Consider the following 22,638-nt stretch of genomic DNA (forward strand, 5'->3'; position numbering starts at 1 on the left):
ACTTGTTAGATCCCATGTGGCATGAATTAGCCCAACTAAGGCTACACAATCTAATCTAACCCCTTCTCATTATTGTATTTATGATTTACATTTTGCATGTTTATATTGTTCACACCGAACAGTGGTGTGAACAATGTAAACAACAATATAAACGGATATGTGGTGATATTTGACATTTGTAGTGTTTTCCACAAATTCCATCCATTTTTCCATTGTAGGCCGATGCATGAAATTCTTGTATTTTTGACAGTTATTATGGAGCCGTGTGACTACCAGGGGGCCCCAAGAGTTTTTTTTGCGTGTGTGTGTGTGTGTGTGTGTGTGTGTGTGTGTCAGGTGTGTGTGTGGACATGTATCTGTGAAGAGGAGCCTCCTGCCTTTGCTGTGCTAAAAAACAAAAACAACTAGTTTGTTTATGCACCTAGGCTTTCACAGCCAAAGATACACACGTAGCTTTGCTGAGGGGTCATTTCATCAGTTAGGGATGAAGCAAAGATGAAGAGGCATTTCAGTGAGGAAGAGGCCAGAGAAATGATCATGCAGCTTATATCTACCAGTGAGCTGTTCGACTCACTGGTACTCATCGGATGACACAAGCCTCGAGGGTGAGTCTGACACAGATTACTCGCTGGAGTTCTCCACTTCTGTGAGTGCCTCTGACCCTTCCTGTGAAAGTGGAGAGAACACAGAGGATCCTGCTCATCCTACCACTGAGTGGACAGCAAATAATGGGCATAATGGTCTCCATCCCATGCTGAGACGCTGCGTTACATCCAGGCACCCACCGGCAGGATGCCAGGGCCCTCAAGATTTGCCATATCCAGGATTCACGATGTGGCATCATCTTTTGACCTCTTCTTTACTCCTGACATGATCCAGCTCATTGAACAAATGACAAATCTACACGGGACGCATTCAATGTTTGGATGGAGTGATGTGGATGCCCCAAGAGACAAAGGCCCACATCTACTCATCCTAGCAGGTATGTACCGGCCTGTGTACAGCTGCTGCTGCTGCCATGGTGCTGGAGTTACAGACTACTGTCCTCGCAGAAACCACCAACACCACCATTGCCACTGCTGCCACCAGCTCGACCAGAAGAAAAAGTGGGTGCTGGTTGTGCACAGGGCTAAAAAAGAGATCTTTGACCACCTGCACCAAGTGTAACAAGTGCACATGTAGAGAGCACCAGGTTGCATGCTGCTGGACCTGCTGGTCAAATAAACTAAACTGAACACACACACACACACACACACACACACACACACACACACACACACACACACACACACACACACACACACACACACACACACACACACACAGACAGCCTCACGCTCTCACACTCCCTCTCTCAATCTATCTGTTTCTCTCAAACATATTCAAAGCCTGGACATTGCTGGTTCATATTTCATGTTCTGTTGTGTTCTCTTTTGTTGAGTTTTCAAAGTTGTTGTTTGCACGATAAATGTTCACATTGATGAATCAGATGTTGACACACACACACACACACACACACACACACACACACACACACACACACAAAAGCCTAGGTGCATAAACAAACTAGCAGTTGTGATTGTTTTTTAGCACAGCAAAGGCAGGAGGCTCCACACACACACCTGACACACACACACCTGACACACACGCAAAAAAAACAACTCTTGGGGCCCCCTGGTAGTCACACGGCTCCATAATAACTGTCAAAAATACAAGAATTTCATGCATCGGCCTACAATGGGAAAATGGTTGAATTTTGTGGAAAACACAAAAAATGTCAAATAACACCACATTTCTTCAAAGTGAAATGCTGACATTAGAGAATGCATGATTTTATAAAGGAATGGCAGAGAGGTTTGAAATTGTGGTTTCAATGGAAGTCAATGGTGCCATTTCTGCCTCGAGGGTGTCCAGTGTGAATATTTGATTCTACATAAAAAATACTAATGCAATCAAATCAATTTGACTACTAATCTTTGACACATCCAAGACTCTAATCACCACCAAAGCGTGCGTGCGTGCGTGTGTGAGTGAAGGAGTGACTTTGGCACCGCGCGGACACCGTATGGCCATCCTCCTGCGCGCTTGTTCAGTAAACGTAGTGACGTATAGTGACGTTTATATTTATAAGAAAAAAATTATTTTGTTCATATAGAAAGGCAACAGAACGTTTTTATAATGTCCGAGTGAGGTCGTTGTTTTTGAAGTTGCTTTTACTTCAGCTTTCATACAGGAAGTTGGTGTTAGCTAGTTTGCTACTTAGTCACGCTACTTGCGAGCGGAGGATTTCATCTCGTTTACTTTGTAATGAGATTATATTTAATGTCATAAATGACGGAGATGATGAAGATGGGGATTGCGATCGCGCTCCTTTTAATCAGCACGCGGTACAACGCCGGTAAGTAGCTAATATTGATTCAAAGTAGAATAGAGTAGATCAGTGTGTGTTTGTGTATGAGTGAGGAGGGAGCGTGTGTGTGTGTGTGTTTGTATGAGTGAGAAGGGAGTGTTGTGTTGCATATTGTGTGTGTGTGTAAGAAGAGGAACTCTTTTACTGGCGCTAAATACAGAGATAGAGGTGTGCCTCGTCTCAAAATGTTGTATATTCATGTAAATGTGCATAAAATAAGAAATGTAAAGGGTAACCTGATGTCAATACACCCTTAAGGAGATAAGTTAACTTATTTAAGGTGCGTTTAAGTCATTTGAGAGCTAACGGAAATGACGGTGTTGCACCTTCGGCTAAATAAGGGCAGAAGAAGAAAAGGAAGGAAGAGGAAAAAAGGCATTTAATGGTTCAGATCCCAACGTGAGTCCTCCACTCTAATACAGACTTTAGAATCATATTAGAGCTAAACTGTACATCAAAGCAAAGGTGTGTGTGTGTGATCAAAGTGTGTACTTATTGCGAGGAAACGCCAACAGCACCTCTGAGGTCGACACTCTCAGAACTTATCCATCAACCAGGAGGAGCAAATCTAAATAGTGGAGTCACTTTATTTTCCCGTTGCGTCTTCTCCTTCATCCTCACAGGTCAAACGCTGTACAGGAAAGAAAAAGCTGAGGTCATGCTTTACCCCGGACCACCTCCTGGGAGCGAAGTCATCACAAGTGGGGAGTGGGCGTTTACCGGGGCGTCTGAAGGCTTGTTAGTCGTGGACTGGGACGCCGATGGGGTTTTATTCTACGGACGTTTCAAAGGTACAACCAGACATATACGGTGAATGAATGAATGAATGAATGAAGGGGTCAATGGGGTCACAGGGGTCAGGATTCCCTCTGAGGTTTGTTTTTGTGTTTCTAACCTTCACCCGTGTGTTTGAAGATCGATGTGAGCTCAACAGAACCACGGGGGGCCTGACGATCAAAGCTCTGACTCTGGAGGACAGCGGCGTGTACAAGGCGGAGATCAACAACCTGGTCATCTACAGCACTGACGTCTCGGTCCTGTGTAAGTGGGGGAATCACGGTGTGGAGGCTGGAGGTTGTGTGTTTGAATGTTTCTACCCCTTTAATTCTCTCTAACAACAACAACAGCTCCTGTCCCTAAACCTACCGTGTCCGAGTCATGTTACATGGCATTTAAACGCTGCGTGCTGACCTGCGATGGAAACACTACGCACGCAGAACCGGTCACCTATGGCTGGAGCGCAGGTGACCGGGCGTCCATCTCTTCGCTCAGGAATCTCACCATAACTCAGGTGTGTGTGTGTGTGTGTGTGTGTCAGAGAGAGTGCGTGTGTTTAAGCGGTGATGAATGATTCTGAGATCATTTCGACTCTTTCTAGGAGGAACACGGTGATGATGGTGAGTTCAGCTGTGTTGTGAAGAACGATGTCAGCGAGGAAAGAAGCGAACGCATCGCCAACCCGTTTAAAACGACGAGTGAGTTATGGCGCTCAGTGTGGTGCAGTCTGGAGTCTTAATATCTTAGTGTGCTTGTTGTTATTTACCCGCTCATTTTTGTTGATTTTGAAGACAACAACCTGGCTGTCGGGGTCGGGGTCGGGGTCGGGGTCTTCTTGTTACTCGTGGGGTTGACAGTTTTCCTGTACAAGTATAGAACAGGTGAGAAGCCAGGAAGTACTGTGTTAATATTATTCGGCAAATTCATCTCTTTAGGTTTTGGTCATATTTTGTGATGTTTCTGTGACGTTTGTTTGAGTGAAGTTTCTCCAGTCTGCTCAGGTCGGTTCGACATCGCTGGCGGTGCAGAATATGTGGGCAATAAAGACAATGAGGTCCAGCTGACAAGCACCGGTAATGGACTCGATGGCAAACATGCGCCTGCAGGAGGTAAATGCTCTGTCAAAGGACCAAACAAACAAACAAACAAACAAACATGAGTGAAGCTAAACCAAGAGGAATAAGGATTGAAACACAGAGCAGTGAGCTAAAACTGTCGCTCTTCTTATATCATTTCACAGAGGAAGAACCGTTGCTGGGGAAACACCTGGAGGCCCAACCGGCCGCCCAACCGGCGGCCCAAGAGGCGGCCCAACCGGAGGCCCAAGAGGCGGCCCAACCGGAGGCCCAACCGGAGGCCCAACCGGCGGCCCAAGAGGCGGCCCAACCGGAGGCCCAACCGGCGGCCCAACCGGCGGCCCAACCGGCGGCCCAAGAGGCGGCCCAACCGGAGGCCCAACCGGAGGCCCAAGAGGCGGCCCAACCGGAGGCCCAACCGGAGGCCCAACCGGCGGCCCAAGAGGCGGCCCAACCGGAGGCCCAAGAGGCGGCCCAACCGGAGGCCCAACCGGAGGCCCAAGAGGCGGCCCAACCGGAGGCCCAACCGGAGGCCCAACCGGAGGCCCAAGAGGCGGCCCAACCGGAGGCCCAACCGGAGGCCCAACCGGCGGCCCAACCGGCGGCCCAACCGGCGGCCCAACCGGAGGCCCAACCGGAGGCCCAACCGGAACACCAAGTAGAGGGAGATGCAGAAGATGATCAAGGGAAGGTAGAAAAATCCTCAGACAGAAAGAGTCAAACATTGTGGAGAGAACACCATCCAAAGCACAACAGCAGGTTAGGTTAGATCATTTTTGTGTTTCTATTTGTCAAACTAATGGCTTAAGACACACAGCAGATGTAGCTGTGTGTCAGAGCCCCAAGCCAAAGGCTTAGTCCAAGGCCTGGAATGATCACTGCTGCTTAAAGGGAACGTCATGATGGAGTACATCAGGGGTGGGGAACCTTTTTCGTATCATCTGAACTTGATGTTACAACTGTGTGGGCGCATCTTATATCAGTCCATCATGACCTGTGTGAGAGTGTGTATTTTTCAGAGGCGGACAGTAACGGAGTACATTTACTTGAGTACTGTACTGAAGTACACTTTTTAAGTATCTGTACTTTACTCGAATAACATGTTGGGGGAGTACTTATGACCTTTACTTCACTGTATGTCACATATACACATGTGTATGCTGTAGTTGTATAGATTGTCATTACTCATACCTCAGTCAGATGCACATTGCACTTGCACTTCCTTATGTACTTATGCTGTCAAGTACTGTTCCCCCCATTGTATGTACTTCGTTCCCCTCTTATTGTTTGTACTTATGGTGTACTTATTATCTACTTGCATGTTACATTACATTACATTACGATCATTTGGCAGACGCTTTTATCCAAAGCGACTTACATTACATTACCACCCTTCGCAGAGGGGGGGAGCAATTGAGCACCGAGCAAGGTGCCCCCTTGCTCGGGGGCACCTCGGCAATTTCCCTCGGGAAAATAAAATTTCATCTTATCATATCTTATCTTATCTTACTACATTTGAAAGGCAAATATTGTACTTTTTACTCTGCTACATTTCTATCCATAACCATACTTGTTACTTTTTCTGAAAAAAATAAAAATGCGGGGAAACCCTGTGGATTCAGTATTTTGTTGTTTCCTTCTCAAACGTGGTTGGATTGTACAGGTGGCACTGACAGGGACAGCCTATCAGCAATCACCTTCAGCTTTCCGACCATGAACCCAAACTCCATGGTCAGATTCAGTTGGACAGTAATTATTCCGGAGAGTGTCAGAAAAAATTACAGGGACTTTTACTTTCTGTTCGGAAAAACGACCTCAGATAATACTAGTCCCATGCGAATACGACCCTGTAAAAACGTATGTAGGTAGTCCGTCGTGCCCTGTTTAAATGTAGTTCTTCACTGTTTCTCTCACATGGAGGCACTTAAAGAAGCCCTCGGTATCGTTGGCAGTCGAAATATAATAGCCTGGGGCAAAACCGAAGTGTTCTGGACATACGAACACCGATTAAAAAAGAAAGTCAAACTTATCAGAGGCCGAGACTTTACCACCACTGTTGATGGGTAATATTTGTCTTCATTAATTATTATCAACGTGTGTAGAAGTCCCTATAGGCCTATTCTCTTGCTATTATTATCCTCCTGTTGATGCATTTTTGAACACGATTTCAGGAAGCAATGTAACACGCTCATGGCGACAGCAGTGCATAAATCAAGTTAACGCTCCTATTTCTGGTAGAATACAGGGATTTCTTAATCCTGTGCGAATTGGTCATTTATATTACGGTCAGATGTCCTGAGGTAAAATTATTTTACCCCACTTCAAACTAATCCCATCCGAATATGGCTTTATTTGTGTACATATGCATATTTAAGTGGGGAAACGCTATTCTTATGACAACATCACAAAGAATACTATAATCCCCATCTCACCACTGCTGATGTCTTGAGTGAACTTTACCTGAAGGCCTAGATTGGTCTTTTTAAACCATAAAGTCATAAATTAAATCATCATAGCAAGTTGGAATGTTGAATAAAGTAACATTTTAAAAATCTGAACATGACTTTTTTGTCAATGATTTTATTTTCAAAATTTGTTACATTTTTCAAGGTATTAACATTAAAGATTCCATAAAAACTCCATCTAGGAGGTTTCTATAGGTAAAGGTAAGCACTGTGGCAGTAATAATAACATTTTTTGAAAATGTACTCTTGATACTTAAGTACTTTTAAAAACAAGTACTTAAGTAAACATCTGACAGTAGTACTTCTACTTGTATTGGAGTAAAATTTAACAAGCGGTATCTGTACATTTACTTAAGTAATGAAGCTGTGTACTCTGTCCGCCTCTGGATATGGGCCATATTTTATGTCCGTCTAGGGCACTGTGGGACCTGATCAACTACTTTAGGAAACAAAAGTCTGTATCTAAATAAATGCCAACAAGTGCTGTTATTGATTATTTTACCTGAATTAAAATAGTCACGTTGTAACCAGAAACAGACACCAATATGACACAGCAGTGTGTTTACATGATGTGTTACATTTATTTGAATAGAGAAATTAAGATGAACGCCTAACTGAATGCAGGTGATTGTGATATTAGCTAGGGGGCGCCATTTCACCTCAAAATACAACTTTCTTGACGTGATCCTGGAAGTTCTATTAGTTCTCAGCCGCTGTGTTGAATTCCTCAATCAGCTTGTCACACCCACTAAAATTAGAAACAAGAAGACACAAACTGAATCAGTTTCAATCGCCCATTATTTGAATGGTAACAAACAAATCTAAATCAGCCACATGTAACACCGAGGGAAATAGAGAGTGATCAGCCAGTAAGAGCACTATTAGTTTTAAGGAGCAGAGGAGATGCACCTGTAGTCTTTTGGATTCTAACACTGCCACCAAAAAACCTCAATAAATAAGAGACGGTTTTCCAGACAATGATTTTACACATATTTATATATCAAACCATTCTGCTTTAATTCCCTTTATACAAATAAAGGTTGTGTTCACAGCTGACGCTCCTTGCTTGAAGATTGGACGTCAAAACAAGGCGAAACCGACCGAGCTTCATTCCTGTGTCACATCATCGCAGTGGCACGGCGTGGCGCAACCCCCATTACCTGAATGCCACATCCAACTCCAAAGATAGCTCACTTACGCATTTAGGTGCCTTTGTTCTTCCATTATCACCAAAAGTAGGATGGTGGCGCGGCTCTTCGGTCAACTTGCTTGGTAGGAACGCGTTTGATAGCTGTGGAGATCAGCGTAGAACAGGTAAGAAGCTTTGGTGTAACTTTGTACGTTACTGCGTGAAATGAGGGAAGCTGAATGCCACCTAAACGTAGAAATTGTAGGCACAGATTTTATTCAACATCAATTCTATATAAACATACTTTTGTGTATTATTATTATTATACACTCCAAATTGAACAAGTTTGTTAAATACCTTTTGCATTGTATACCATAATATTTACCTCCTTGGAGAGTTTATGTCAACGTTAATGTGGACAAAGGGATGACAAATTATAAAGGCTGTTACATTTTGTGCCATGACTGAATAGTTTGTCCAACCATCCTGATAATTCATAATAATGTTAATGTTTTTTGGCGAGCTAAGTGTTGAAATAGTTATAGTATGATAAGAAAATGTGAAAGGATTGGTGTGATCAGACATCAATAATGCTCCTGTTGACATTCCCCTACCAATAATAAGAGTATACATATACTGTACATTATAGAAGATCAGACTTTGGGACGTTTAATGTGGGAAGCATAGGTCTTATAGCTATTTATGCCCTCTTTAATTGAAATTAGTCTCATATCATACCGGCAATTGAAGTGAACATCTGAACTTAAAAAGAGCTGGAAGGTGTTGTGCACTGATTTTGTCCTCTGATGTAAGAAATGTACAGCAAAAGGTCAAAAATACGTCTGGAGAAAGACGTCACACTGATGAGGAGTTAAAGGAAGGTTCAGTAAGGAGCAACAACCCAAAGCATTCTTCACCAGAACCTGTTAGACAAGTGAAGGCTGCTAGGTGACTTTCATCAGAAGGAAGAAGCAAAAGAATCAACGCATGATTAAAACAGAGATGACACAGTGGGTGTGTTTAGACTGCAGCACATAATTATGATCATCTAAGGATTATATTAAGATGAAACCCTTTACCTTTTCTTCATCAATTCCCCCAACAATGGAAATGTTTCAGATCAGAGTTTGCTGTGAATCTTATAATTGTGTCCTTTTTATTTCAGCTCACATTACATTGAGACATCTTTACAAGTGTGCATTAGGAGATACAAGATCATCACATTTCTCATTTCTATCACAGTGCAGCCATGAGGGACAGACTGATCCACCTGCAGGAGCTGTCCAGCAGCAATGTGGAGCAGATGGAGTTGGCCGAGTCCGCTGCCTCTGAGACCTACAGCAATGTGGACCTGGAAGATGAGCTGTCTCATGAGGCTGTGGTGTTCGACGACAGCCCAGCCATGGAGGAGGTGTTCTCCCATTCTCAGGAGGTTCGACGTGATGTCCAACTCATCCGCCTGGAGGTCAAAAGGCTTCGTGAGCAGAACTCTCGCATGCTCCATGGAACCACGACTATGAGCGCCATCAAAAGGGACTCTAACGCCATCGGGGCAGATATAAAAGGTCGGGCCGAGGGAGTGCTGACGAAGTTGAAAGACATGGAGGGCACGACTCACAAGCTTGAAGAACAGCACGGCTCCAATTCAGCCATCACACGCATCGCCAGAACCCAATACGCTTGTCTGAGCAACAATTTCCGCGATGCTATGTTTGACTATAACGAGGCAGAGATGAACCATCGTGACAACTGCAAAGCCCAGATCCAGAGGCAAATGGAGATAGTGGGGCGCGAGATGAGCGGCGAGGAGGTGGAGGAGATGATCGAGACGGGTCAGTGGAACGTCTTCAATGTCGTGACTGAAGGCAAAACGGCTCGGTCAGCTATGAACCAGATCGAGAAGCGTCACCAGGAGTTGTTGGACCTGGAGACTCGCATCAAAGGCATCCATGAGATCTTTCTGGACATCGCTTTGCTGGTGGAGGAGCAGGGGCCCATGATCACCTCCATCCAAACCAATGTTCAGAAAACCGACGAGGGCATACAGGACGCCCTCTCTAAACTCAGCAGGGCCAAACGCCATGACAAGAACAACCCCTTTAAAAAGATGTTTTGCAGCTGCTTCCCCTGCGTCGACTAGCCACTGTTAGGGGAAAGCAGATAACCAGCAAGTGACAAATCCAAACTGTCTTCTCTATTCACCATTAGTTTGCTGTTCTTATTGTCACAAATTAAAGCTATTTTATTCACGTGACTTGTCTGAAATAGAGAGAAAATTGTTTAAAATTTGTTCAGTTAACTGTTTGTCTTATATTTTGAGTTGGGCATCTCAAATCAGTCATTCATTAACGGGGTGGGATGCAGACCTTTGACAGGTAGCATTTTAAAATATTTTTCTAAGTTTGTTTTTACAAGTGGTGCCAAGCATTTTCATCCAATCAGAGTAAAAGATTCCAGCATTCAGGTCGTTGAGTTTGTTTGGTTCCTGATGCAAACTTATGTCTGATAAATTGAGGATTCTTTGCCAATACTGTCTGACCCAGGTTACATACTGTACAGTCATAATGTTGTCTCTGCTTGTGAATGCAGAGGCAAATATGGACCTACAGATGTTTGTTTGACGTCACCCCACAGGGAAACCTGTTTTTAGAAATTGGTGCTGTTTAACTGTTGTTGATTAGAGCCGTTTTCTGCATTAAGTGTATATATGTAAATTCTACAAATAAAACAGTAAAAATTCCAAACTGTTGTGGTTTATTATAACTAGCTGTTCCGTGTTGACCATAGAAGTTCCTCTCATTCAACATCACTTATGAGGACATGAGCAACAGAGAAACAATTGTAGTTTAAATTAAAATGCATTTGTCTTTATGATATGCAAGAAATCCATGTATTTGTGTATGTTATGTAACTTGATGTCCTGCTTTTTAACTACATGTACAACAGCTTTCTAATGTATCTCCACTGGGGTCATGTATATTACATAAATGATTACAATACAACACTCTTGTTCACACACACTCATCATCTGACTGACTTGCAATGGCCTGTTCTGCTTTAATCCAACAAGGCATCGCATGATAAAATCATTTCCTCATATCTCAGCTTTCCACTGCTAATTTGAGATGTAATTTGATAACTTATGGTAACTTATTGTAAGTCGCTTTGGAAAAAAGCGTCTGCTAAATGATCGTAATGTAATGTAATGTAATAATCTTGTCTCACGAACTCCAGACACATGACTTACTTCCTGGACTAACCTGAATCTGAACCAAAAATGTCTTTACCCTTCAAGGACCTGCTATGGTTCATGTCCATCAGCTTGGAAGGTGTGGCACTCACAAACACACACACACACTGCAGGCACAATGTTGGCAACTTCCTTCACAAGCAATAAAAAGATGCTCTGCCTTGCAGCAAAGGAATCAGTTTGAGACACATGAGGAGGATTTAGTAACTTTGTGACATTGCGGCTGTCCATTAAAAGAGGTAAGACACTTGGAGTTAACATTTGATTGATTTCCTTGCGTACTGTGAGTATTAGAAACACCTGGGCAGGCGCGGCTGCTTGATTGTACTACCTGATTAGTGCCACGCTGCTCCAACAGCTTAGAATGAGCGATTGAATCAACATAAATATAGGTTTAGCACGTTTGTATCACATACTGAGGCAGGTTTTTAAAGGTTTGTGGAATTTCTACCTGTTTGGTATGAGGAAATGGATTCTGTGTGTAAACGCTGCATGTGAATGAGAGGATCTGTGAAAAAAATGGAAGGCAAGCAGCACAGATTTGATTATTTGGTCTTGCACGATGCTAAATTGACAAAATGGATGTGTGTTGCGAGCAGACATACAAACAATATAGCACTAATCTACTATATTACTCTCGTAAAGGAAATGTCTGTTTTTCTATAAAGTGGTGTATTCCTCCTTCCTGGTTTAAATAAAGACATTCTTGCGAGCCACTGAGCTGTGACTGCTGCCATTGTTGACTTGCCATCAGTTGCAGAAATTACTTTGTTAGAATAACATAGTACCATTTTCAGTACTCTTGTCTTTTCCATGAGACTGCCTGTAAAATGAACACTGAGACTGAGTTTTTTAAATTCTTTATTTGACAAAGAAGCTTTGAATTTTTTTTTTTTTTTTTTTTTTAAAGGGTCACAAATCTGTATTATTAAAATCTGTATTATAAGCAAGATGACATGTTGTTTTATAATCTCTCAGACAGAATGCTGGACAGGCTAGAGAGGCTGCAGACCATAAGCGAGGAATATGAGGACGACAACTTGGACATGTGGGAACTGGAGAATGAAGTAGACAGGGTGAGATGGTCCCTAGCAGCGGTAACGTTTGACGGCCCCTCTGCCATTGACAACGTCCTTCAAGACGTCCAATTCCTACGCAAGGACATCGCTTTGCTCCAATTGGAGGTGAAGCGGCTGTGCACTCAAAATGAGCGCTTAGGAACTACTGTGCGTTGCTTCACCATCCTCAAAAAAGACTCTGATGAAATTGCAAGAACCATCCAGCAACACGGGGATGTCCTGTTGGACAAACTTCTGGCCATGGGTGAGAAGTGCATCGCTATGGAGCAGAAAGAAGGCCCTAGCGCCGCTGTGAGCCGCATTATGCGTGCTCAGCATGACAGCCTCACACGCATATTCTATGCTGCCATGGGTGCCTACAACGACGCTGAAGAGATGCAGAGGCGTATATGCCGTAGGAGGGTTAAGAGACAGGCCTCCATATTGGGGAGCCGAATAACCGACGAGCAACTTGACACGATTGTGGACAGAGGGGGCCAGGGCTGGGCTGAGCTGTCCCAGAATCTGCAGACAAATGGTGGGAAAACGAGCCGCTGGGCACAGTGTGAGCTCAAAGACAGGCACAAGGACCTGATGGATCTGGAGGCCAGAATGAGGGCGGTCCATAGCCTCTTCCTGCAAATGGCCATGCTAGTGGAAGAGCAGGGATGCATGATCAATAACATAGAGGCTAATGTGCGCCGCACAGAGGAATATGTTGAAATGACCCACGTACACTTCAAGACGGCCCTGCAGTACAAGAGGAAGAATCCTTTTCAGCAGTGCTGCCCCTGCCTACCATGTTGGCGACCAGTTACATAGATGCAAAAACTGTTTTTATTGATGCAATTTTTTATTTTTTTTTATTACATTTTATGCAATTTTATGAATGGTACAATAACAGGAAATAAACATTTACCTCTGCAAAAAGATGTTATGCAATTTATGTGTTTCTTGCTTGTAAACCCAAGCTTATAAATGGCAGGGTGTTGTGTTTCTCAAAAAGTAGCAAAGATCTTTTCTGTAACTGTGTAAAGTGAAGATTAAGGTAAGTGGTGACGGCCACAAACCTGTCAGAGGATGTTAAACAGAAATGCACAAGACCAGAAAGCAATTATCCAAGTCTCAGGAGGGAGGAGGAGGTCAGCTGAGGTCGTGGTTCAGTTGAGAACGGATCCTGGTGTCCCAAATGGAAGGAAAATTATCCAGGCAGACCTGTAATGAATATAGAAATGGGATAATCGTATGAAACCTGACAGTAATGAAAGCAGAACAATCAAAGCTCTATGAGATGGTTGTGTAATTCAAACTGGACACAACAATGTCTAAGTCAAGAATGGAGGAAAAAGTTTGGAGACAAATCAAATGGTTCCTCCAGATTCTTCTTGTGCCAGTCACATGAGCTGTAAAACATTTAAAACGTGTGCCCCATGTTACCTGGTGTTTTTCTATCTTTGTTGTCATTAACTTCAAATCAATGCATGACCAACGGCTGCAAATGACATAAAAAAAAGTGAAATGTACGCACACAATTCCAAATGTCCACACCTTAGCTCCCCAGAACTATCATTATGTGGATGAGCGCGTTTTGCGGAGTAGAACAGACTAAACGCGCGTAGAAATATTCGTGAATAGACGTAGGCAATCAATGTTTTCTCGTGGGTAAATCCAAAAGTTTGGGGAGATTCACTCCAGCTTTAAGTCCCGGTTTAGCGGTGATCGCTTTGTCGTGTGGTTGTATTTGGTCTAAAAGTGTGATTTATGAATGACGACACAGGTTAATAACCACAAGACACAGCTCCTGTACTGTACACTTTACGCTAAAATATGCTATCAGTTAGCATTAGCTGGTAGCAGCTCGTTAGGTAGCTTCGTAATGTTACCACAAGGCACTATGGCGGCACAGCGAATGAAAGGATAACAACATGTCGTCTTCACTCCACCTCGTTTTATTATGTCGATATGTTTTGTAGCAAAGACAGAGCAAAAATGTTCGTGTTTTTAACCGAACCGACGACCTGCTAACGAGCTCGACAATAGCAAACCCGCTCCGCTCGAACACTGTCGCGAGCGTTAACACAGAACACAGTAGTTGTAACGTCTCGGATGCTCCGTAGCTTCATACCCTCACGAATAAAGCGACGTAATTGCAAATATGGAACCGAAAACATATCAATCTATACCTAATGGCTCATAGTTCAGAATGGTGGCTATGTGGTATGTGTTACCAGGATGGCCGAGTGGTTAAGGCGTTGGACTTAAGATCCAATGGACATATGTCCGCGTGGGTTCGAACCCCACTCCTGGTAGATCTGTTTTGTTGGTATATGTTCACAATTCAAAGAAAAGATAGTTAACCATGATGAGGTCGATATAGCAAATCTTCCCAACCGCTCGATCTTAGATAATTATCGAGTAGTTACTTAATGTCTACTCAAAGAACACGTAAGATAATAATATTTCTTCTTACATTATAGTGCGTCAAACAGAATACATTTCATATATACATTATATTAATAATATGGAGTAAATCACGAACTTTGTACAGTCGTCCCTATAGCACCTAATTAAGCTACTCAGACGTGAGTTGAGTGGAGCGGGGAGAGGAGGGTTAATGACTGAGACTGATTCCATTGTGTGCCACTAGGTGGTTATACAGGGCACAACACTTACTCGACTCTTACTTAGAGCACCGAGCGTAAAAGTGTTGTGCTCTGTAGATGGAAGCAACTAGTACATTCATTAGAGTCTAATGAATGTTCCAGTTGCTTCTATTTAACCATGCACTCAAAATCACCTATCTATCATCTAAAATTAACCACACGGACCCCACAGACTTCAAAATGACTACATTATTACATAGACATCATTACTTTCTCTTTTAATTTATTGAATTAACTTTAAGCTTACCTGGGCGCAGCGCAGATCATTTTAAGCCGTGAATTAAACTTTCACCAAAGAAAATCAATACTCACCTTGTATTGATTGATTGTTGATTTAAAGCCTCTGACCTTTCTTGTCTAACACGACTACACGTCCAGTAAAACTTCATTAATGGTTATCTTATCTACCGTCAAGACCAACTTGTAGCCGCCGTCATCCGTAACTCTGTGATCAAATCAAGCGCTAAATACTTTTTTTCCTCCGCATTCCTACAGTACGGTGGCCGAGAGAGCTCATTGTATTAAACATTGCAAAACCGCACGTACGTCAATTTGACGACACGCACACACACGCACGCACACACGCAACAGGAAGTAAGACGCTGCAAATTGAAGAAACACAACGGAAGCGAGCCACAACACAACGCAAAATGAATTTTATCGGGGGAACTTTATCGGCAAGCTGAAACAAACGTACTTTACGTCTTTTCTTTTCCTGCTGGTCTTATCATTATTATGTTTAAATAAAGTGTTGATAATATGTTTTATTTTATTTCGAACACTCCCAACATCCCATTCATTTGTACCTGTGGTAGTAGTAGTAATGAGTACATGGAGACCTCAGGTAATAGCACTTTTAGGACACTAGAGGGCAGTATGGTCCTTGTAGGCTGTGGGCTGCAGGCCAGCACTGGCCCGCTGCACGCCTACACACACACACACACACACACACACACACCTATAATTTCAGAACAAGGGCGATGCCTTGGACTCACGGACACCTAGTCATCTGCATCTGCCGCAGGAAAAGTTGAACTAAAAATAGATGCATCCCGTTTTAAAATGCAGTTATGAGTTTTAGGTAGTATTTTCACATACGCTTGTGCAGAGTTTGTTTGGTTTTAAAGTAGGATTGTGCCCCTATGAAACAGTTTGGTTGTCTTACGTGCTGCCTGTCTTATCAAAAGCCCTTTTAGACAATCTGTTTTTCCCTGTTCGGGAATTTACAACGAAGCATTCCTCTCCCTCTCAACACACCACCCAACAAATATGTGGACACTTGATCCGTCTTCCGGGCCTGACTAGAGTGCTAATTTGTGAAATTGAGCTTCTTCTCCTTTGAGCTGTGTGAGGAAATACTCACAAAAGAACCTTGACAACTGAGAGGAGAGGGAGAAGGATGAGGCCATACAATGGAAGATTAACATCTCTACATCGCCAAAGCTGAGACTGTTTCCATTAATCTATTATTTAGTTGTTTCCGATAAGGCTTACAGTCACATACAAGGAATTTTGTATTGAATTTCTTAATATAATGATACATTTAAAAGTATTTTCCTGGTCATGTTTGAAATATTCAAACGTTCTCTAGGTTTAAACTTGATTAATTGAGGCTTTGAATGTTTGAGCAGTGCTAATTGGAAAGTTACTGGATTAAACTACAACCCTCAGTTTGATTCTTTGCTCTAAAATGAGTTAGAAAGACGCAGCAGCTGGACTCTTTTAAGATTTCAAACATGACGGTGGATTTCAGAATGTCCTTATTATTATACAACCCAGTTCAGAGACTCAGTTTATCACACAGACTTTACCAAACTAGATCTGAGATTCACTTCACATAAAAGCAGTTTAATATTGTGGCTCCTAGTCTGTTATTAGCTCCGGGGGGGGGGGGGCAAATTCAGGAGTAGCAGTTAGTGGATTAAATGATGGTTCCTTCAATGTTACAATGATCACAGGATAAGTGGCCTGTTAAAGGAGCATTGTACTAGAAAAGTATTTAACCTTAAGTGTAACCTAATCCTAACGACACAGATCCGATAGGTGACGTTTCTTTTGCATCTTTGTCTTTTCCATTGAAATCACTGGTTCCCCTGGTGCGCGGTCACGTGACTCCCACCGCGCCATGTTTCCATTTGCGCGTCAGGAAAACTTTTACAGCCAGAGGGGAGAAAGTCAAGCCAATCAGTGCGAAACACGGTGCTTCCGATTTAAACTTTCAAAATAAACGTCGAGGCGGGTGTCGCGTGTTCTTGGGGGGCGATTCGCGGTAACTTGAAGCAAAAATAAAGCAGTAGAACGACAATGATATTGTTCTATTTCAATACAGAACACCGGTTTCTCATTTAGTGAAGTCCAGGGATCCTTAAGGTAAGTCAAGCTAACTTACATACTCTATAAGAGAGTTTGTTAGAAGTGACGTGTCTTCATTCAATTTCATAAACCTAGCATGGCCGGGTTCTCATTTAGTGAAGTCCAGGGATCCTTTACGAAAGACAAGCTAACTTACACACTCCATAAGAGAGTTTGTTAAAAGTGACGTGTCTTCATTTAATTTCATAAACCTAACGACCGATTACATTCATCTTTCCCGCACAAACCTTTACATTTTAATATTGTTTTTATACCTCTGCTCGACCACTTATGTCACAAAAAGGTAAGGCAAGGCAAGGCAATTTTATATAGCACATTCCATACACCAGGGACACTCAATGTGCTTCAAAAATTCATTGAACATAGCTTCAACCTCATTATATGATAACAACACATTTTTGAAACGCCCAGACGCACCCTTTCGTCAAATAGGTACGGCTCCGTGATGCCAACTGAACACCATGACGATATTTAACATAGACTGTCTTTTGGTATGTTGGAAATTCGATGTAATATTCTAATATCTTACTTTAATAATATTCTATCGCCTTTGACGCTTCTTCCGCTTTTATTTTGAAGGATTCGCTACCTTATTTGACGTTGCGCGTCTGACTACGTGCGCTTTGACAGCTGTGGTAGGCAGCAGCAGGGGAAAGAGACAAGTGAGCAACAGGAACAAAGTTGTGGGACTTGACTCCACGGTACTCCGGTGATCACTCGTGAAATGCAATAACCGTCTCTCCGTGTCCGTGTTCTGACTCGGCTCGTTTGTTTTCACGCTCAGATCAGAAAGCGCCTGCGTGTTTTGCGCACATTGTGGAGAGTGGATGCGTTCCAGGGACGGCGTTGAAGTTGCACCGTTCGTCTTAAATATGCCTTAAACTAATCGGATTGATGTGCTTACTAACTTTTCGACCCAATTCGCTCCGTGTGTGTACCTACAATCCATTTGGACTTGCTTGGACGGATCACGTCTCCTGACTCGCTTCCTTGGTGACAGCTGTGGTGAGTGGGATTTTTGAGTCCTTGGACTTTTTTTTTTATCTAAGCAAAGATTAAAATAAAAAGCAACTTCCGTTATTTTTGTTTAGTTACTGAAACACAGTCAGTTTGTTACTTTTAAACCCATAAATCTACTCGTTCATTCCTGCACAACATGGGTGAGATCTTGTGGATATTAGCAATGAGCATATAAGAATAAACACACACAAATACCTCCTTGAGTAATTATTGGTGCCCTGTAGTGGTATCCATGTGATTTATGATCTCTTCTGTCATTAGATTAACTCTACATATAAGGGATTATTGTGCTGGAAAGAATGAGCCACCCTGTTCCTGCTCTGAACAGCCATATTATAAAGCAGTGACCCTCCTGGTTGTGTGTTGATAGTTACATGATTAATCTGCCCGATTGATCCGTTCCTTTGTTTTTACCTTTGGTTGTCAGAGCTACTCCTCCCAGCCTGAGAGTAACCGAAATTGTAAAACAAGCACAGGGTGGATGAGACACACACTTCTCCCAATTCACTTTTGTTATTTTTGGGGGCTTGCATCATCCCTCAAGAATTGTAACAGGCCAAGTACCGGTGGATAAAACAGCACATGAACTCCTTTCATGGTCAACACGGGCTATTTTGGGGGGGGACTGTGCAAAGTTGAGTTTTTGAGTGAATGGATACCTCGAAGTTTGCACACACACGCACACGTACATGCAGGAAATGTTGCGGCGAGGCCCAATGTTGACGTTACTTACGTTACGTCTGCAGAATGAAGCTGCTGTCAGGTGTCATGGCACTGCTGCAGCAAGAGGAGTCCAGTAAATCAACGTGAATGCTGGGAGATGGATGATAAATGGAGACGTATCCAAAACACGGCCATTTCTGAATATAAAGCGATTGTAGATGAATTCCTTGATGGGAATTCTCATTACTGGCGCATCTCCACAGGGCATCAGAGGTCTACTAACTACTGATCTTGTCCCTTGGGTTTGGGTTTGGGTTTGTTAACCTTTCCAACGTGGACAACTTATGACAAACTAAATTAAATCCCGGCTAACCTTGCTCTTACCTCCACTAACCTCTGTTGTGTGTTTGTTCTTTACTTGCCAGGTTAAGAAAATCTGATAAAAATAAAGAAAATCACCAGGATCTGTGTGTTAACTGAAGCATTTTCTGTTGAAACTGAAGACTGAAGACTGAAAACATGCAACAATGGGCTAATATCACTGCTGGTTTGTTGTTTTGTTTGCAGAAAGTCTGTTTTGCGAAATCAATTACTGTTAACAGCACACAAATCATTGTCCAGATTGTCACCTTAAGGTCAGGGTGTGAATCTAGTTTGTGTCCCACCAGAGTGGAGTGGAGTGTGTTGAGGTGGGGGGTGTAAAGCCTCAAACAGCTGTTTGTGCTTAAACAACCTAGTTCCTCATGAAGTGCCAGATCTTCCTGCCTGTTTAACTGCTTGGGTTTGACTGTTTTTCTGTGAGACTGTGTGTGAGAGTGTGTGTTTGTGTGTGGCTCCACTCTACGGTGCAACACACTGAATGTCTTATTCTTGTTTACAGGTGCAGAAACAGGGCCGTTGCACCGTGTCGCTGATTTTGAGTAAGGCAGAAGTGGATTTTACCGGATACCATGGCGTCGCCGGGTGACATCGCAGAGGGAGGAACCAATGAGCAGTTCAATGACATCATCAAATGGAGATCTGGTAAGGTTCTGTTGACGTTGTTGTCGCTGCTGACGATTCACATAAACAATCCAAATCAGCCAAAGTTGTCAGTGAACACAGGATTTGTCATGACAACGTAGAGGGAACGTGTGTGTGTGTGTGTGTGTGTGTGTGTGTGTGTTGGACCGCACGTGCGTGATTTGGACACACAGACCAGAGCCAGAGAGCCTGTTGTTGCACGGATAAGCTCAGTTCCCAAGGAGGCAGTGACAGAAGCACAACACACAGCGGCAGAGGGACAAAAGGAGGAGGCTGAACTTTGAATTCCATAGGTTAATCGTTCATAGATGCCACAGTCACAGAGAAAAACAAACATTCATGGTTTGCGCGGCAGACGAGATGACGGGTGATATTTAACGTTAGAACGAAACAATCTATACTTGCATGACATGATTCTTTATAGCCTGCAGTCAGAACATTATTATACACTTTAAATCTTTGCTTCGTTTGCGATTAAGGCAATAAAACAACTCGATTATGCAAATGTCATTGATTTATCATAGCAGACATTTCCTTTGTACACACACTCACAATACTATTAATGTCATATTGCTCCTAAGTCACAGTAAGGAGAAATACTTGTACTTTTAAGTGCTTTGTAAGTGTAAAGTGATGAAGTGTGACATCAAAAGGAAGATAAGTCTTCTCGTAACTGAGGGAACATCTGTCTAACACGAGTCACAAGGTCATATGTCATACTTTAGATGAGATCAATTCTGATCCAGTTTGGTCTTTACTGTCTCTTTACTTTAAGTAGTTCAACCCAGGACCTAAGAGAGTCCAGCTTTGTCCGTCCCGTACGGTCCGTGTGCCAGCTTTCCGCGCTCCGGGAATTCCACCGCGCTGGCAGAGTTTGTAATTTACAACGCTTGTCTCCAGACCACAATGCTTTTACTTACAAGAATCCAGGTTACCTAGCAACCCCAAAAGTAATGTTTTTCTTTTATGGCAAAGAAGGGGAAAATTTGAACACGTAGCTTAGCCGCTCGATAGAAAAGGCCAGAGTCATATAGAGGTGGGAGACGGTTGCGTTGATGCAATCTGCAGGCGGCGGCACACGGATGGGTTTTTTGGCGGAAGTGCGGTCGTCTGCAGTTCGTGTTTTATTTGATGTTTTGGTGAGTGAGTACTGTTATACTGGGCAAACCAGAGGAAAACCAGAGGAAACAGCTGCTCGCTTCACTGAGAAAGTGCATAAATGCTCACATTGCTTGTACATGATTACAGTTTTTGTTTTTTAATAATCAATTGTACCGATTTGAGATGCTGATCACTTTTGTCTTTGGGTTGGTCGACTGTGGTGTCGAGAGGGAATTGACGGAGAATCATTTGTAGCCCACAGCACGTCTGATTTACACAATTATTGACAAGCGGGTGAGGCCTAGGGCATGAGAGAGAGAGAGAGAGTGTGTGTGTGGTGGGCAGGTGGAAGGGCGTTTTCACAGCTGAGAAGTGCAAGTTTTGTTGTTGTGTTTCTGTTTTGAGAAAGTGAGCTCTGTCCTGTATGCTTGTGTATTGAAAGAATGTATTCGCAGTAGTGGAGTGTGTGTCTGTGTGTGTGTCTGGTTGTGTGTGTGTGTCTACTCTCGGCACATACACACTCCTCCTTTGCGATGAGAACGTCTCCTCTTTCTCGTCTCGCAGTTACTGATTGACAGAAAGTCACTGCTGGTCCACTGATCTCGTCAAGACAGCGACCGTGTGTTACTTTGAGTCTTTGGTTCAGTTGTTTCAGCTGGTGTGTGTGTTCCATTTGTAAACTAGGTGAACAAAAACACAGTAGTGGATGTTGAGGCAGGTGTGTATGTGTATGTGCTTTACATTGTGGGTGGAATGAAGGAGGAGTCGATGAAGAGGTGATTCATAAACAGCCTATGGAAAGACGCGCTCGTGTGTGTGTCTGTGTGTGTGTCTCTGTGTGTGTGTGTGTCGTCCCTCTTACCTTCCCGATGGAGGTCAGGAAGCCAGACAGTCTGTCCCTCTCACCGATATATGCACACTCATGCCTCTGGAGGGGGGGTGGGGGTGTGATTGGCGGCATGTTTTCATGTGTGTCAGGTTGTTATGCAAGCCCACAATGGACTGAGAGAGGGGGAGAGAAGGAGAGAGGGAGAGAGAGTGGACAGGGGAAAGAGGGCAAACTGAACGTGCGGTCTGCAGTGTATCAGCTGTAGCGAGTGTGTGTCTCTGGCTGTGGTTTTACCTCGGTGTGTGTGTGTGTATTAGCAACTGTGTTTGGACTGTGAAATGTTTGCTTCGTTGACTTAATGGGCTGATCTCTCTTTGAGAACCGTGTGTGTGTGTGTGTGTGTGTGTGTGTGTGTGTGTGTGTGTGTGTGTGTGTGTGTGTGTGTGTGTGTGTGTGTGTGTGTGTGTGTGTGTGTGTGTGTGTGTGTGTGTGTGTGTGTGTGTGTGTGTGTGTGTGTGTGTGTGTGTGTGTGTGTGTGTGTGTGTGTGTCTACCTTACCGTCCTTCCCACCCTGCCTGAGTCCTTCCCCCTCCCCCTGTCCATTCCAAAGAGGAGACAAAGGTGAAAGGTCAAATATCATCCACAGGGTCGAGGCTGTTGTTAAACAAGCATTACTCAATAAGGCTCTCACAAACACACACACACACCTGACCCCTTTCCACTCTGCGTTCATCTGTCATTTGAGAGGAACCTGTTCAAAGGCACACTCACCCAGCTGTTACCTGACCTGATGCCGTTCTT

The 22,638-nt window shown here is 43.4% G+C and overlaps 4 protein-coding genes, 2 long non-coding RNA genes and 1 other non-coding gene across 9 annotated transcripts in view; 5 read left to right on the forward strand and 2 right to left on the reverse strand.

The window, feature by feature from the left end:
* The first annotated feature begins 2,135 nt into the window (after positions 1-2,135).
* Positions 2,136-6,652, forward strand: LOC143004145 (uncharacterized). Of its 3 annotated transcripts, XR_012963942.1 has the most exons (9): positions 2,136-2,398; positions 3,034-3,201; positions 3,326-3,451; positions 3,538-3,701; positions 3,789-3,885; positions 3,979-4,068; positions 4,171-4,296; positions 4,428-5,284; positions 5,315-6,652. XR_012963942.1 is itself a non-coding variant. In XM_076155051.1 (8 exons), the coding sequence occupies exons 1-8, from the start codon at positions 2,332-2,334 to the stop codon at positions 5,030-5,032; spliced, it is 1,443 nt and encodes a 480-aa protein (XP_076011166.1). In that variant the 5' UTR covers positions 2,136-2,331; the 3' UTR covers positions 5,033-6,652. The 3 variants fall into 3 exon arrangements, 2 of the variants coding, with proteins under 2 accessions (XP_076011166.1, XP_076011167.1); XM_076155051.1 differs by having other exon boundaries at positions 4,428-6,652; XM_076155052.1 differs by having other exon boundaries at positions 2,137-2,398; positions 4,180-4,296; positions 4,428-6,652.
* Positions 4,228-8,014, reverse strand: LOC143004147 (uncharacterized). The gene is made up of 3 exons (XR_012963943.1): positions 7,927-8,014; positions 7,388-7,476; positions 4,228-4,305 (listed from the first exon to the last, which is right to left on the reverse strand). It is a non-coding gene; the product is annotated as an uncharacterized LOC143004147 (long non-coding RNA).
* On the forward strand, positions 7,852-10,595 carry stx11b.1 (syntaxin 11b, tandem duplicate 1). Its single transcript, XM_076155053.1, has 2 exons — positions 7,852-8,042; positions 9,100-10,595. Exon 2 carries the CDS (start codon positions 9,107-9,109, stop codon positions 9,995-9,997), a length of 891 nt encoding a protein of 296 aa, XP_076011168.1. The 5' UTR covers positions 7,852-8,042; positions 9,100-9,106; the 3' UTR covers positions 9,998-10,595.
* Positions 10,596-11,192: 597 nt separating this feature from the next.
* On the forward strand, positions 11,193-13,081 carry LOC143004221 (syntaxin-11-like). Its single transcript, XM_076155140.1, has 2 exons — positions 11,193-11,346; positions 12,086-13,081. The coding sequence occupies exon 2, from the start codon at positions 12,091-12,093 to the stop codon at positions 12,985-12,987; it is 897 nt and encodes a 298-aa protein (XP_076011255.1). The 5' UTR covers positions 11,193-11,346; positions 12,086-12,090; the 3' UTR covers positions 12,988-13,081.
* A 15-nt stretch (positions 13,082-13,096) lies between these two features.
* Positions 13,097-15,312, reverse strand: LOC143004222 (uncharacterized). The gene is made up of 2 exons (XR_012963949.1): positions 15,141-15,312; positions 13,097-13,380 (listed from the first exon to the last, which is right to left on the reverse strand). It is a non-coding gene; the product is annotated as an uncharacterized LOC143004222 (long non-coding RNA).
* Positions 14,392-14,474, forward strand: trnal-uaa (transfer RNA leucine (anticodon UAA)). Its single transcript has one exon. It is a non-coding gene; the product is annotated as a tRNA-Leu (tRNA).
* A 2,493-nt stretch (positions 15,313-17,805) lies between the features above and the next one.
* The window catches only part of LOC143004088 (utrophin-like), a 46,242-nt gene continuing 41,409 nt past the window's right edge, over positions 17,806-22,638 (forward strand). Inside the window, exons 1-2 of the mRNA XM_076154943.1 lie at positions 17,806-18,206; positions 19,765-19,907. Coding sequence (XP_076011058.1) covers positions 19,835-19,907 — 73 coding nt within the window. The 5' untranslated portion in view covers positions 17,806-18,206; positions 19,765-19,834. The remainder of the gene's footprint in view (positions 18,207-19,764; positions 19,908-22,638) is intronic.

This window comes from Genypterus blacodes, unplaced genomic scaffold (assembly GCF_046128005.1).
Source record: "Genypterus blacodes isolate CSIRO-AG114 ecotype Tasmania unplaced genomic scaffold, CSIRO-AGI_Gbla_v1 ptg000064l_1, whole genome shotgun sequence".
NCBI lineage: Eukaryota > Metazoa > Chordata > Actinopteri > Ophidiiformes > Ophidiidae > Genypterus > Genypterus blacodes.